This window comes from Mustela erminea, chromosome 5, assembly GCF_009829155.1.
Source record: "Mustela erminea isolate mMusErm1 chromosome 5, mMusErm1.Pri, whole genome shotgun sequence".
In the NCBI taxonomy this organism is placed as follows: Eukaryota; Metazoa; Chordata; class Mammalia; order Carnivora; family Mustelidae; genus Mustela; species Mustela erminea.
This window is the reverse complement of record NC_045618.1, coordinates 129,272,357-129,288,159: the sequence shown is the minus strand read 5'-3', so window position 1 is coordinate 129,288,159 and position 15,803 is coordinate 129,272,357. Positions and strand designations below refer to the sequence as shown.

Genomic DNA, 15,803 nt, shown 5'->3' with positions numbered 1-15,803 from the left:
AAAGGGTTCCCCAAAAGATAGCTGGGACTTGTGACACAAAGAAGGGGTAAAGCATGGACAGACAGTATAACAGATGAATATGGTTGAGGTTCTGATTCCCTCCTGCCCCTGTCAGGCTTTGCCATTTCATTCTGTTGGTCAGAATTGAATGTGGAGATTCAAATTACTCACTGCTTCTTGGGACAGGGGCCAGGTTACACTATATGTCTCTATTTCATGTTAGACACAATGCTCAGAACTGCCTCCAGCTCACTGACACAACTAGAAACTGAGGCTGGACCCTGACCCCTCGCTGAAGGAGGTTTTTCTTGGTATTCTTGTTGCCCCTCTTTGGCAAGAAGAGCTGCTGTATGTTTTATGCTCAGGGCTAGAACTGAGGCCAGTTAAAGCTTTAGGAGGGAATGGAATTTTCTTGGACCCCTGTTCCTATTCTCCTACAACCTTTTAATTCCTCCTTGCCCTACTTCCCACTGAGGAGGAGGATGGGAGGAGAAAGACCCAAGAGAGGGGAGGGCTGGAACAGATCTCTTCATTCATAAGCAGAAGAGTTGAACTGAAATCACACACACACACACACACACACACACACACCTTTAATTCCTGTAGGCTCTTGGTGTTTCCAGGGAGCCTTCTGGTCAACATTTCTTGGTAATTCTGTCTGTGGTCATTCAAATTGGTAACAATCAGCACAGGTAATATTTATGCAATGTTTGCCTTGTACTGAGTTAAATGCTTAAAAGTATTTAATCTTCTAACACTGCCATGAAGGAGGTTCTGCTCTCTTCCCATTGTATAGCTGAGGCAAACAACTCAAACGTTCTGTGATTGACCTACAGTCTTTCAGTAGGCTGGGATTTGAACCCAGATTGGTCTGTCTCCAGAGTTTAAGATTATAGACACAATGTTCAAATGGGCAACTTAGTTTCGAAAGAACTTTGGAGTTCCATGATATCCTGCCTCCCTTGGGTGTTGGTGTTTCCAAGAGCATGTTTCCATGAACAACAGTGTTGAAAGTCCCACCACTGAACTCCCCCACATGTAAATAGTTTGATATCCTGCTTAATGAAAGGGTATTCTAACGACCACTATTCTAGGCTGTCCATCAGTCACAGTTAATTGCCCTGCTTAGTTATTTATACAGAGTGTTTTCCCTTCCCATCTCTTCTATTTTGCCACTTTTCTTCTTGCTGCCACTTTACCCTGAATCTCAAACAACTCACCAGAAAATGTGAAAGGGGGTGTGGCTGAGGAATGATTCAGAGCTCTCTAGAAGTCTCTTTGGGCAGATACAGCTTCTAGGGAATACAAGGTGTGGGCTGGAGAAATGCTTAGCTGTTGCTGTGTATTTGCCCCTCCTGGATGTGTGGGCACAGCTCTGTTAGGTCAACACCTGGATTTTCCTGGGGCAAGAGTTCTAGTGTCTGTGAATCTTGCTGAAGCTTGACAAATCTGATTGCAGCAAATTAGAGGCACAGTAAATAAAACCCATGACTTACTCACAGGGTAGCTAAGAGGGTCTCCTTTGTGGTTCCAGGGTGCTCACTTTAGCTACGAACTGAATTTGGGTCCCCTATGCCTCTGAGGAACCTGGGTTTCCAATGAACAAATGTTGAACTGGGTGGGATTCAAGGGGTCTAGAGTCTTATGTAGTCTCTGTACCTGAACTAAGTGTGTGACCTTGGGCAAGTCTCTCAACCTCTTTCATCTCCCCCACATCTTAACCAAAAATGAATTAAGCTAGATGATGTCTGTGGGTATCCCAGGTCTACCATTTTGTGATTCTAAGTGAGTCACCCGGGATCGTTAGGATGGCCAATGGTTTCCTGAAGCCATAATCAAAGCCAAAAGTTTGATCATGAATAGGTTATCTGCTTGCTTAAAGCCATTCATATTCTAAATGAATGCTTTTTTTTTTAAAGATTTTATTTATTTATTTGACAGACAGAGATCACAAGTAGGCAGAGAGGCAGGCAGAGAGAGAGAGAGAAGGAAGCAGGCTCTCCGCGGAGCAGACAGCCCGATGCGGGGCTCGATCCCAGGACCCTGGGATCATGACCTGAGCCGAGGGCAGAGGCTTTAACCCACTGAGCCACCCAGGTGCCCCTCTAAATGAATGCTTTTATTATCTTTTAGAGATTTATTTATTTTAGAGAGAAAGCACAAAAGTGGGGGAGGGGGCAAGGAAGAAGGAGAGAGAGAATCTTCGAGAAGACTCCCCACTGAGCACAGAGCCCAACATGGGACTCCATCTCAGAACCCAGAGCTGAAATTATGATTTCCTGTTCCATTTCCTCAGAAAGGTATATCCTTTCAGGTTGGGTCTAGAGGTTTGTTTGTTTGTTTTTTTAAGATTTTATTTATTTATTTGAGAGGTAGAATGAGAGGAAAGAGCATGAGAAAGGAGAAGTGAGAGGGAGAAGCAGACCCCCTGCTGAGCAGCGAGCCCGATGTGGGATTTGATCCTGGGACTCTGGGATCATGACCTGAGCCAAAGGCAGTTGCTTAACCAACCGAGCCACCCAGGTGCCCTGGGTCTAGAGGTTTTGACAAAGCTCCGGCTTGCTTTCAATTTGGCTTCTCAGCAGGATTCTATCTTACATTTGAGGGGAGGAGGAGGAGATTGTGTTCATGAGGATGATGGGAGTCAACCGCTCTTCATTTTTTGAAAGTTCATTGGCTTAATTCAAATGTCAACCTTCCTAGGGCTGGATGTCTATTTGTAGTTGTCTAAAGTGATTTCGAATGGCAATTCCTGTCATTAATGATGGGGTGAAAAGCAAGAAGAAAAATTAAAGGGGGAGGCAGAATTTCAATTTGTGTGGCAAATGATCTACTCACACACAATCTCCCGCATACACACTGCTGTCTGTGATGAAGGATGGTCACTGGGAATACTGGAGAGGGAGGGGATTATAAATGTTTTGTTATCTTCTGTCCTTCAGTCCTATGTCGTAAATAATGCTGCAACTTGCTCTCCATTCTCATGCCTCTTTTTCTTTGTTCCTCAAGGAAGTGGTTTATTATTTTTTCTCTCTGCGGGGAAACTTGCTTGACATCATGTCCAGTGTTCTGTATCTGGAGGCAAGGAGGATTTGCTTGGGTGGTGTTATGCAGAAATCAACCAGAATATTTTAACCAATATTCTTGCAGGATTCCAGTCTGCTTGGCCAGAGCCCTATCTGATTCCAGGATGATATCTTTCCGGACAGATGTGCAGCTCACCTCTCTTGCTACATGCACAGTGGAAAGGGAGCTTGGTCCCTCGGCTTGCATGGGTGGTTTTTGGGTGAAGGTAGAACTAAGTGCTCAGAAGCTGAGTACCTCTGGGGTCTTGCATGAACATGATAGTCATGCAAGGGCACATTGCACTGTGTGTGTGTGTGTGCTTCTAACACTCTTCTTCCTTTTTCTCCCCCTTTCTCTCCTCTGCCTTTCCCTCTCTTTGAAAATGCTGCCACAGATGTCAGTCAAGGTCCAGGTGAGTCTCTGTGTTTACACAGCTGCCGTGGAAATTTCCCCTCTGCCAGATTGTGCATGGTTTGATTCTGAGTGAGACCTTTTTCTAGGGACTCTAAACAGAGCAGAGATCTAAGTACACTGCATTTTCATTGATTTGGGTTGAGAAGAAATGCCTTGAATTGATGTATTCGTATTGGTTTTGAAAACCATTTTAAAACCAAAGGAATGTGATTCCCATGCTTATACAGTCACCTCCTTCTGATTAACATTTCTGGGTGAATCAAAGAAGTGGAAAATGAGCACTTTTGGAAATATTTTTAAAAGATATCCTTAAGATATGAATTCTCCAATTTAATGAGCATTTTTGCCTTATCATATCTAGATCTACTTATCTTCTATAGCTTCATGTGGTTAAAAGTTGAAGATATGACATACTTAGCATGGAAAATATGTGGGTGAAAGAAGTCTTCTTTCTTTTTATTCTAAGAAATGGCTTTCTCCCCACCCCGCAATGAAATTAGCAGTTTTTAAATGGTTGTGTAACCAATACATGCTCACTGTATTAACAAAAAAAAAAAGAAAAAAAAAGAAAAAGAAGAGGAATGGTTTTTGTCAATGAACAAATGGAAGAGCCATTCTTATGCTAATTGTGCATTTCTTTGATTAAAATGCACATTCATCCAGAGTTCTAACCGTAAGCATTGTCTATGTGTCTGTGTGTGCACACACATGTGTATACACATACACACACACAAGCTCATATGAGAGGATACAACCATATATGGATAAAAAGTATCAGAGGCTTTAGAATGATTTGGAGATTTTTCTAAACTGGATAGAATTTTGAGTTAAGAGGAGTAATTAACACTACCAAGTAAGAAGGGAATATTGTCATTCTCAACTATTTTCACATACACTTTCTTGTTTAGTCCTTTTAATGTTGAAATTGTGGAATAATAGTGGAAATTGAGGGCCAGCAGTTTATGCCATTTGCCCAAGGTTGTAGGGCTTATCAGCGGTAGCACTGGGATTTGAACTTAGGACTCTGTGACTCCAAAGCCCATGCACACTCCATTAGAACACACTGAAAATTCCATCACTGAAAATTTCCAGCAATTGAAGGCCTTGTAAACATTTCCTAATGGGACTATTGTCTATTTTTCTTTAGAGATAATATGATGTTTTCATTATTAGCGGTTTTTTTTCCAAATGAATTTATCCTTTTTTTTTTTTTTTAACTATCTAGAAGAATCAACCAGACTTAAGTAGGGTTTTTGGCCATTGATTTATGTGGTATATTACATAACATAAAAGAAAGTTATCTCCCAGCTAATAAATAGGGTTTCACTGTCTTTGTTTTCTTCTCTCCACACCCTACTTTTGAAAATAAACAGTGTTCTAACTGATGCATAGGACAGCATTTCCTAGGAAGATTCCATTAGATTAATTTTGTATTTAATAATATTTTACTCAAGTATTTATTGAGAACGTACCATGTACTAGGCACTGTTGTAGGCACTAGGAATAGAACAGAGGACAAAATAGAAACAATCCCTGTCCTCATGGATCTTTTATTCTGCTCAAGGGAAGACAATGAACTATATGTACACACACATTATACATATTACATATATGTATGTATTATGTATATTACATGAGAGGGTGGATGATGAGCACTGGGGAGAAAGATGAAACTGGCGCCTCTATAAATTAGATTCCTCTAATTTATAGAGGAATCTCAGGAAAGGCCTCCCTGTTAAGATGATGTTTTCTGAAATACCTTAAGGTGGTGAGGTAGGAGCCCAACACCTCAAGTTTTGTTTGTAGAAGTGCCAGTTGGCTCAACCCCTCCTCTTCCTGGTTCCTGGCAGAGATGTGAACCAGGATCCCTGTGTTGACTTGTGTGTGTTGTGGGAATGAAATCCCGCCACTGTGGGGCTGCCTCCGACCAAAGGTAAGGGGGAGGGCGCCATTTTGTAATTCTCACAAAGGCGCCTACTGGTCCTGGATGAAACAATATGGTGGAGTGAAATGCCACAGACACACAGGCTCCTGTCTATCTTTCCAGAGGGGTGGAGGTCAGTAGGTGACGCTCCCTCACATCACAGCAACTGTAACTAACCCCACACGGCCCTATTCCAATTCCACAGCCATTCTCTCATCTTATTCTCTTAATAACCCTCTGAGGTGTGTCCGTTGAGCCCCATTCTTCTGCTGAGGAGGTTGAGGCCAGGAGGTTAGGTGACATGTTGAGGTCACCCAGCCATCCAGGAGCTGGGTCAAGAGGGGCTTCCAGCCTGATTCCATATCCACCACTCTGCTGCCCTTGAGGTGTCAGGAGCTGATTGCCAATCCTCTATCTCCCCACCCCAGCCCCTTGGTTTTTGTGGTTTCTGAGCTGGAAACGGGTCACCAGTTCTGAACCTTTCCCTGGGGCAGGACAGGGCGGGAGGCCACGGAGCTGCCCAGCCCGGGCTGAGGTGAACTGCCTCCTCCCGCCTCTTGGAGCCGCCCAGGCAATGCGGAGCCAGCAGGGTTGCGGCTCTGAAACGAGGCACCTTGAGTGGTTCTTGGAGTTTTTTTCCCCTTCCCCACAGGAAGACAAATTGGGGATTTTATAAGCTAATGTAACTGTTTACCCAGGGGTGGCGGGAAGGCTGTGAGGGATGATTGATCAATTTTACGTGCTGAGGGTGTCGTGAGAAGTTTCCTACTGGAAACCGTTGGCGACGGGGGCCCGCAGGAGGCACCTTCCCCAAGGTCCAGGAGACAGGCTGGGGGTGCAGAGAGACTGCGCTGGAAACTCAGGAGAAGAGAGGCAGGCCATACCTCCTGCACTTCCATGTGGGAAGACCCATGGCCCCTCCTCCTCCATCTGGTCTTGAGTTGGGAGGTTAGGATAATGGGGTAGCATCAGGCCAATGTGGTGAAGGGGAGGAGGGACACTTCGCTCTCATTTAACTCTTCACATCAGTCCTTCAGGCGGGTGTTACCGTCCTCTCTCAGACGAGAGAGGCCTCAGAGAGGGTCGGTCACTGCCCACAGTCTCCGGCTGCTGGTACGAGACCAGGATCTCACATCCGTCTACCTCTAGAGCTTTTACTCTCTTCGAAACCCTGGCATTTCCATGACAGAGCTGTGGGCCAGGGGCGCTGCTTGCCGTCTGCATTCTTCACTTTCTGTGCGGTGCGTGGCACATAGTAGGGCCTGAAAAATATTCACTGTGCAGAGAGTGTGGGAACAAGTACCAGGGCATTGTGTGTCTGTAAGGTCCTGAGGCAGCTCAAAGGGACAACTATTTTACTTTTCAGAGGAGGAAACTGAGGCCCGGGTGGGGAAGGGACATCTCCAAGGCCGGGTAACACATTGGTGGCCTGGAGGAGACCCCTGTCAGGTATTTATCACATGCCCCTGGCCCACTGGGATTTGTCACTGGTTTTCCTGTGCTGCCTGGGGGATCAGTTGTGGGCAGTACGAGCCCCCTCTCTACCATGTTATGCCCTCTGCTCTCTCCCTCTTCCTGTGTGTTCCAGAACTCTCTGCCAAGGGGAGAACAAGCCCTTTGGAGGAGAGGAAGGATCTAGGGGGGCAGAGAACAGTGCTGGGGTCTGTGGGCCCAAGACCCCTCTCTTCCCCTCCCCCAGCGCCACTCCCTGCAGCCACGAGGGGCTGCTTCTGGTGCTCCGATGACAGTCTTTCTCTTCAGAAGGGATAATTTCTCAGGCTCTGCCTGCTGATTAGAGCTGGAATTTAAATGAATAACTGTGACCTTGTGGAAGTGCCCTAGTTATTCAGAGGCCCGATGAGGAAATAGGCCTCTTGCTTCGGTCCGTCAGAGCCTTGGCAGGCGCGGGAGGAGGGGCTGCTGTCTGCCAGGGCCCAGAGGAGGTCCCGGCGTGCTGTTGCCCGAAGCAACTGACGGCCTCTGCTGGAGCCTCTTTCTGTCCGCTCTTGATCTCTGCCCTCGGTGTCTTCCCTCTCAGTTTCAGTCATCTTGGGGCTGTCCTGAGAGACCAGACCTGGTGATTTATCCTGAGCCCTGCCCTGTCTCCGGGGAGTCCAGCTTGAAGAACGCTGAGCCCAAAGTCAGGACGCAGCACTATTGTGTCTGACTTGTGTGATGGACACAAAGGTTTGCCCTAGAACTTACCGCTCAGAGACGGACCCTCGGAACCACAGCACTGGCCTCACACAGGAGCTTGTTAGAAAAGCAGAATCTCAGGCCCCACCCCAGAACTGCTGAGTCAGAATCTGCTTTTTACCAAGACACCCAGGTGTGCACACATCAAGGCTTGAGACCCATTGACCTGAAGTGCCCGGCTTATCCTCCTCTTTGGGGCCAGCGGGGCTGTGTCTACTGAGGAAGGTGCTGTCTACCACATGACTGCTGGTTTCTCATCTCTTCTCCTGGGTACACAGTGCAACGTGGCTCTGGGTACACAGGGGTTGGGAAGGTGACTGGAATTAGGGAAGGGAAAGGGAATGAACACTTCCTGACCACTGAGTCTGTGACCATCACTGTTCTGGCACTTTCCATGTAAGAGTTTACAAAGTGAGGCAGGGTAGCTCAGGTTAGCACAGGGTTCCCTCAGGCGCTCAGGGGCTAACTCCAACCCGTTGCCTCCTTCTATAGGGCCTTTGAGCTACAGATGGCTTTTCACGTTATAAATAGTTGAAAGCAGTCAAAAGAATAATTTGTGATGCACATATTTTATGAAATTCCGATTTCAGTGTTCATAAAGTTTTATCAGAACACAGGCACGCTTCTTCATTTCTGCTTTGTCTCTGGTTTGCTTTGCGAAGGCGGAGTGGAGTAGCTGTGTGGCGAGACGAGTCTAGAAGACTTGCCATCTGGCCTGTTACAGAAAAAGTTTGCCACCCCTGGGTTAGAGCGTAGACTTGGAGCCAGATGGCTGGGTTGGTATCCTGGCTTTCTCCCAGACAGTAGGTGCTGTTTAAGTTAACTTCCCCTTGTGGGTCCCACTTTCCTCATCTGTAAAATGGGGACAGTACATACCTACCTCACGTGGCTCTTGTGAAGGTTACGTGAGTTCACGCATGTCGAGTCTTTAGAACAGTGCCTGGCACATAGTAAGTCATGTGTAAATTAGCTCGTATTCTAAGTTAGCTCATTTGATCCTTTCCACACGTTTTCATTTCACAGGTCAAGATGGCCTCAGAGAAGTTTAAAAGAAAAGACATTCTTTTGCCTGTCCTGGTCTCCCACAGTGTTCGGAGGCGTGCTCCCAGTGCTGGAGAGCCCCTCAAAAGACATCTGCTATGCTTCCCTGTGACACATTCTCTTCCATCCGCCCTGATCTTTATGTTCTCAATGATGAGATCCCTCAGACTTAGATCCTGGCCACCACGGCTCTGAAATGAGGCCAAGGAATCCCAAAGAGTGGAGGGAGGCAAGGGGACCTATATTCACAGGGTCCCACGGTGCGCCAGGCACCCGTCATGGATGAGGAACCTAGGGCTCCAAGATGTTAGATCCTTTGCCCAGGGTCAGAACCAGGTATGGTAGGTACCAGGACTAAAACACTTAGCTGGGATTTCTGCCCTGTCATTCTGTTTCCTTCTAGTTCTGCCACTTTCCCTGGGGGTTGTGTGGCCTTGGGTAAGTCATGAAACCTCTCTGGGCCTTAAGGGTCTTTTCTTTGATGTGAAAGGCTTGAATCAGATGGCCTCTCGGGCTTCTTTCATTCTGAGGATCCATGATTCGGCCTCCAACTGAGATACTCAGGCAATAGCAATCAGGAAAGTGCCTTCTCTTTTACAGAAGACGTAAGGCTCCTAACTCCAGTGCTAAGCATAACATATTTTGTCTTTTCCTTCCTCTTCTTTTGGGCAATAGCCCCATTTGCTTTTCTCCTTTATTTATTAGGGAAAACACCTGGCATTCATTGAGCTTGTATTTTGAGCCAGGAGTTAAATACTATTTTGGCATGCATCATTTAATTCTTTTGACAGCCTCAGGAGGTAGATTTTGTTATTAGACCCATTCCATACACAAGCAAATTGAGGCTCAGGGATGTCCACTCACCAGTTTTATCCAGTAAAAAGTGGCAGAGCAGGATGCAAACCCTGGTGTGTGTGGCCCGAGAGATGACTCATGGTGAGTTCCAGCAGGACATACACTCCACAGAGATATACTCCTGTTCACTCATTCTGTGCTCTGGGTCCAGATCAGTGCCAGTATGTAGTGGGAATGGAATAATATATACTGGTCAGTGAATAAATAGTGCTTGGGACTCAGCTCTTAGTTTTACTCCTCACTTCTCAGAAAAAAAGTCTGCTTTTTGTATTGGGGTTCACCCTGAGACGGGAGGTAATCGAATTTTATTCAGTGCCCATCTTGGGCTCGGGTCAGTGGAGGATGCAGGCAGTGGGGAATCCACCAGGGCTGTGTGTAATTGGATTGGAAGGGGGCCCTTGGCTGGGCTGACAGTGATCAGCTTCCAGCCAGTTGCCCACAGGGGCCGAGGAAGACCCCCTTGGCTGCTGTAGCTCTTCTTGATGAATAATTGTGAATAGGGAGCTGCTTCCCAGCCTGCCTCCGGCTGTAGCTAAGTTAAGGAAGCAGACCACTGGGCCTTAGTGCCTTTTTCTAGAATATTTTAAAATCATGATCTTTACAGTCTTGGCAAGGCAGACCCGCTGGGATGCTGGTTAGGGTCCTGGTTTGTTTCTCAGTTCTGGATGGCAAAGTCAGAGTTAGAGCTGGAAAGATTCATTAGAAATATCATGTAGTCTCAGTGGGATAGTACTGTTCCCGCCCCGGTCCTGCCGAACGTGTGCAGTGTCCATTCATTGCTCGATGATGCACAGAAATAAGTGGCTTTAAGGAGAAACAATGCATGCTGAATACATTGTGGTGTACGGAAGAGTCTCATTCAAACATCTGTATCCCCAAAATACCACTGGTGAGACCACAGAAAAACTCTTCTAGACCAATTCCCTCCTTGTACAGGTGGGAAATTGAGGCCAGAGAACTTCCATGTAACTCGGTTAAATCGTACAGCTCGGTTTTGACAGCCTCGGAGACCCTCCCCCTCTGTAGACCTACTTAGCAAGGTCTGGGAAGGACCTGGGCTGAGCTTGCCTGTTTGTGGGCTGGGTCTCAGAAGGAGCTGGGAGATGGAGAGTTGGGGACAGTGGGTCCCTTGTGGGGCAACTTAGATGACTATGACCTTGGAGGGAAGCCTTGGGGGCTGCACTGGGAAGGTGGTCTGCTAATGCTGCCACTTTGTTGGAAAACTGGCATTGGTGAGACGTGGGAGGCGGGGCAGAGAGAAGGCCCAGATGTACCAGTCTTCTGAATAATAAGAGCCGTGACTACCTCCTTTCAAGCCCTTTCTGTGTTCCCTGAGCAGCGCTAAGTGCTGCCCATACATGGTTACACATGATTGTCACAGTGATCCTGAGAAGACAGTGTCCTGGAAGGAGGCATGGAAGAGCTAACCGGCTCCGAAGCCCATGGCTAGTAAGAGGTAGAGCTGGGATCTGAATTCAGGTTTTGGAGGATTTCGAGCTGTGGTTTGTAAAGTTTGGTAAGCATCAGAATCACCTAGAGAACTAATAACGGAGATCCAGGCTCATTCAAGTAAGACATTTCCTCCAGGGAATTCTGATATGACCAAAGTTTGAGAACCACTGTTTTAATGAAGGTGATCTGGAAGGTAAAGGAATTTAACGCTCCAGCATTAACCACTATTTTCTACCTTTTAAACATTAAAGGAAGACAGGAAGTTAGGGGGGCAGGTGGAAGGAAGGATGGAATGAATGACCCCACTACTTCGAGCTCCAGTGGCATCTTAGGTGATGGGGCTTGTAGAGCCATCATCATAATACATTACAGTCAGTTGTGTATTATTCCCCACGAGCCTCTTCGCTGACTACTGTGGGCTTTGGAAGGACATGGGGTGTCTTACTTTTCGAGAACAGAGATGTATCCATGCCTGTGTCTCCACTACCTACCACACTGTATGTCCTCATAAAACTTTATTGTTAGAAGCAGTATTTCAGGGATGGAAAAGGATCCAAAATGTTTTCAAGGCTCTCTATGCACCTGATGTTTGAATCTCTTTCTACAAGGTTTCATTCAGACTTGGCTTGAACCCCTACAGTGACGAGAAGCTCATTGCTCCTTTTGCTGTTCCATCCCGTTCTAAAGAGCACTGAATGTTCCAAAGCCTTCCTTATTCTGACTCACTCTAGCTTTTACCACCTGTATTGCTTCCAGCCCTTGGAGACACACGGAATAGATCTAATTACACTCCCAATGTTTGAAGACGGGGCTTTTGGTCTTTAAGGATTTTTTTTTTCCCCCTAAAAGCCAAGACATCTCCAGTTTCCTTGGGCATTCTCATACCAGGGTTTTAAGTTCTTTCATCCAGGTCATTGTTTTCTAAAAAATTATTATTATTTTTTTGCATCCTTTCCAAAGAAGCATGCCCATACCACAGACAGTATTATGGACATATCCCAGCCAGTTCATTATAGAGTGATCCCACTGCTCCCCTTTTCTAGACTTCCTCCATCTATTAATGGTGGCACCAAATACCTTTCCTTATTATTTTAATGACTATAGCATGATGTTGAACTAAAGTCATTAAAGATCTTGACTATTTTTTTTAAAGATTTTTATTTTTATGCAGGAGAATGAGTTGAGGGCAGGGGTAGAGGGAGAGGTAGAGTGAGAAGCAGACTCTCTGCTGAGCAGGGAGCCCGATGTGGGGCTCGATCCCAGGATCCCTGGGATTATGACCTGAGCCCAAGACAGATGCTTAATGACTGAGCCACTCAGGTGCCCCTTGACTATTTTTTGTGCACTGCTGCTAAACCATTTCTCACCCCTTCCTACACTGCGCGATGGTTTATTTGACTTAGTTGGATCATTCTTTGATTTTGTTCAGTTCAACCCTGGATTTTTAAAATCCAACATGCCATGATCTGTTAGGGTAAGGTTCTTTCATCTAGCACATCAGCTGCCCTTCCAGCTTCATGTCATTTATGAATAAAGAACGGTTTTAGAGAAGTTCATGACAGTTGGAGTGTAAGAACTTCTCCGTTGGGAAGAGTCTTTTCTAAAAGCCACAGTCACTGATCTTTTAACCCTTAGGGTGATAAGCATGAGTGCCTCCATTTCTCTTCTTTCTATTGTATTTATGCACGAGGAAACCCCAACCCACCTCCCCACCCTCCAAGAGATGGAATAGGTTGGGAAGGTGCTGCATATTTTCCTCATCCCTATGGTTACACCATGCAGGGGCTGTTGGTGATTCATGGGTGACACTGGAAGAAACACTTTCTATTCAGTCCAGTAGCCAGGCTGTAGGAACAAAGTTGGTCTAGAGGCAAACAGTGAGTGCACTAGCATACTTATATCCTACAAAGGGCTTAGTGGTGAGAAAGGCACACAGTGGCATCATGGAAGGGCAAATTCAGAAGCTGGGACCTGGGTGGGTCCTGCCTTGGAGAGTTAAGCACAGGCTCTCTTTGTCATCAGTCTAACTATTCAGTTCATCCCCAGTACTGTTCAAGACTCATGGAAAAGCCAGAAACATATATGTAAATAGGTGATTGTCCCAAGTGCTTAGATCGCTGTTAGGTGATTGACAGAAGCTTTGTTTAGTCTCTACCTTTTTGATTCTGGGTGGTGATCTGAGAGTATTAGTTTGAACCATTTAAAATAGTCATTTTTATAGGCCAAAAGTAGTCAATTACCAGTTTGGTATGAGTCAACCCAAGAGTTTCTTGGCCTCGTTGGAGATCATCTTGGTTCATAAAGGCATCGTGTCTTTGAGTTGGAATGGATTCTTGGTAGTTTATCTCCAAAGACCCTACTCTGACTCTTCTGCCGCATTTCTGGCATATGAGTCTTCCCCTATTACTTGACCCTGTGTTCTGGCCAAATATGCTTGCCCTCATATCTTGCATGTTCAACTTTAAAAATAACTTGAAGGAAGTTGTTCTGTGTTTTTCTAGCTTGTTCTAGATTAGGCTGTGTGTGGCAGTTCCTGCAGCCATTCTGCACGTGACATGCTTCTGAACTCCTTGATTTTCTTCTCCTTTGGACACATTTTACCTTGTCAATGTCCTTCTTAGTGTATGGCACCATTCTCTGAACCAAAACCCTAGGTTTGGTACATTCTATGTTGAGAAGAGGTAGCACTATTGTCTTCTTTTTATTTTGAGGTAAAGTGGGGGATTGTGCTTAAGTGTCAGTATTTACATTTGTCCCTTAAGATTCAATCTCACTTTTTCTTGCTTATATCCTTTTGGACCCTGATTTTCTTATCTAACAAATTAGCTATTCCTTTCAGCTTTAGTTCATCACAACATCTAGACACATGCCAGTTAATGTTTTTAGCCAGGTGACTCATCAGAATGTTGAGCAGGCCTAAGTTCTGATACAAGCTACTAGTGAAGCCCTGATGGAACAAGGACATTGAAGTCCATGACGAAGGTCAGGGAATTGCCCAGGGAAGGGCTGGTCTTGGGCACAGTTATGGAAGTAGATGGAGGTTTCTTTCAGACCTACTCTTCCTTTAAATGTTCCTCTCCCCTGTCTTGCCCTGTCTTCTGAGTCCTTTCTTCTATATACAGTGGCAGGCTTCTTCAACCTGTGACTTCATGTCACTGTCCTTCCTGTACATACAAGGCCCCGTGCTGCCCTTGTCTTTGAAGGAAGATCTTTAGTTTGGCTTTCTGATGATGTCACATGTGGAGCGGGGTCAATGACTAGGGACCCCAAGTGTGTCTCCTGTTCAGATTTGCATTTTAATGAGGGGAGTTGGCTTAATAACCCTAAGAAATGCCTCCAAAGGAAAAGCTTCATGTTTTAGTAGAATCTTGGGGGTGGGGCTTAGGGAGAGGGAGATAGTGGCCTTTTAAAAGGGCTCCCCGCAGTGTTCCTTATATCATGCTGGACCAGAGTCATAAATGAAGTTGAGTTAGTATCCAGGCGTATTTTCTGCTGCTGAATTCTCCAAGACATGTCTCCTCCTTTCTCCACCAGCACTGAAGGAGGCCGGGTAGCTAGTGTTATGGTTATCCTCACCGTCTGGAGAGTCCATCTGCTGGCTTAGAATCCTCACTTCACCCTGCACTAATTAGTGTGACTTTGGTTCTAGGTTTTGGTTTCCTTACCTGTAAAATCAAAATCATAGCAATGCCTTTCTTATAGAGTTATATTTAATGAGGTGACATATAGCCATGCCTTGTCTATAAGAACCATCAGCAGATATTAGGGGCAGTCCTTATTCTTTTTCCCAAGACCACCAGATTTCCCCTTTTAAGTGCTTAAAATGTTAACATGTGAATTTCTTCTTTCTCCTTCTTTTCCAAATTCCCAGTCAGCTTATAGCCACAGTCACTTGTGGCTTCTCTTGGTTGGGTCCCACCCCCTACCACATGCACGATCTCCTTAGTTCCTCTAGAAATATCGATGAATGTTTCTATTACCTTCTGATTTTATGTAATTACTCTTTTAAAAAGTCCTTGTGGCTTCATAAGAATTCAACGTTAGCACTTGGCACTTGTAGCAATTAGTGACATTTAATTTCTCTACTTCAGTATGGAAAAAGAGATGATATATGTGGATTTTAAACAGGGATAAAAGTTACCCTGAAAGTGAATGAAAGAAAAGTCTTGGCAGAGATAACTTGCCTTTTTTTTTTTTTTCCCTGAATCTTTTTTTTTTTTTTTTTTTTAACCCCATGAGTGACTTCCTTCTTCCCTTGAAATACTTTCCCTACTTACTCAGGCAAAATGAAGGAAAGTAGGATGGATTGAGAACCATCTGAGGTGGGTAGGATATTATAGGTTTGAGGGGGAAACTGTATTCGCTTAAATTATGAAGGCCTTCAACTTCTGGCCTGGTTCCTGAACACTGCGTCTTCCTCTTGCCTGTTTCAGTAAATGGTTTCTATTCTCTGTATCAGTCATTCTCATGACGGGCTTCATGATGGCCACAGCTGCTTACAAATGACTTTGCTTTCATAGCCGTTTCCATTCTCCCAAGCTGCAAAAGCTGCTATCTCCATGGGGATTTTCCCAAAGGACGTAGCAGAGTTTAGAGGGCCATACGTATATTTTGCATATAATTTACATATGATTTGCAGTCTGTTCTAAGGCAGTTTCAATTTTGTATATCTTACCGACTGGTAATCTTTTTCTCTTGTTCTTACATCTGCCCTGAGAGCCTGTGCACAGAGATAGGTAGGCACAAGAAGGGTGGAATAAAGCACTAGAAAGAGTGAGGAGATAGGTGTACATAGCAGACATCTTGTTGGGATCCAGAATGGTCCCTGGATCTAGCTAGGGCAGCATTCTGTCAG

The 15,803-nt window shown here is 45.4% G+C and overlaps 1 protein-coding gene across 45 annotated transcripts in view; it reads left to right on the top strand.

Moving 5' to 3' along the window:
• Window positions 1-15,803, top strand: part of NRXN3 (neurexin 3) — a 1,567,429-nt gene that overhangs the window by 95,878 nt on the left and 1,455,748 nt on the right. For 41 of the 45 annotated variants that reach the window (XM_032341551.1, XM_032341519.1, XM_032341525.1 and 38 more), the window contains exon 3: window positions 3,461-3,478. The exons of the other annotated variants lie outside the window; for them this stretch is intronic. In XM_032341551.1, the coding sequence (XP_032197442.1) occupies window positions 3,461-3,478 (18 nt within the window). The remainder of the gene's footprint in view (window positions 1-3,460; window positions 3,479-15,803) is intronic. 45 annotated transcript variants of the gene reach the window in all.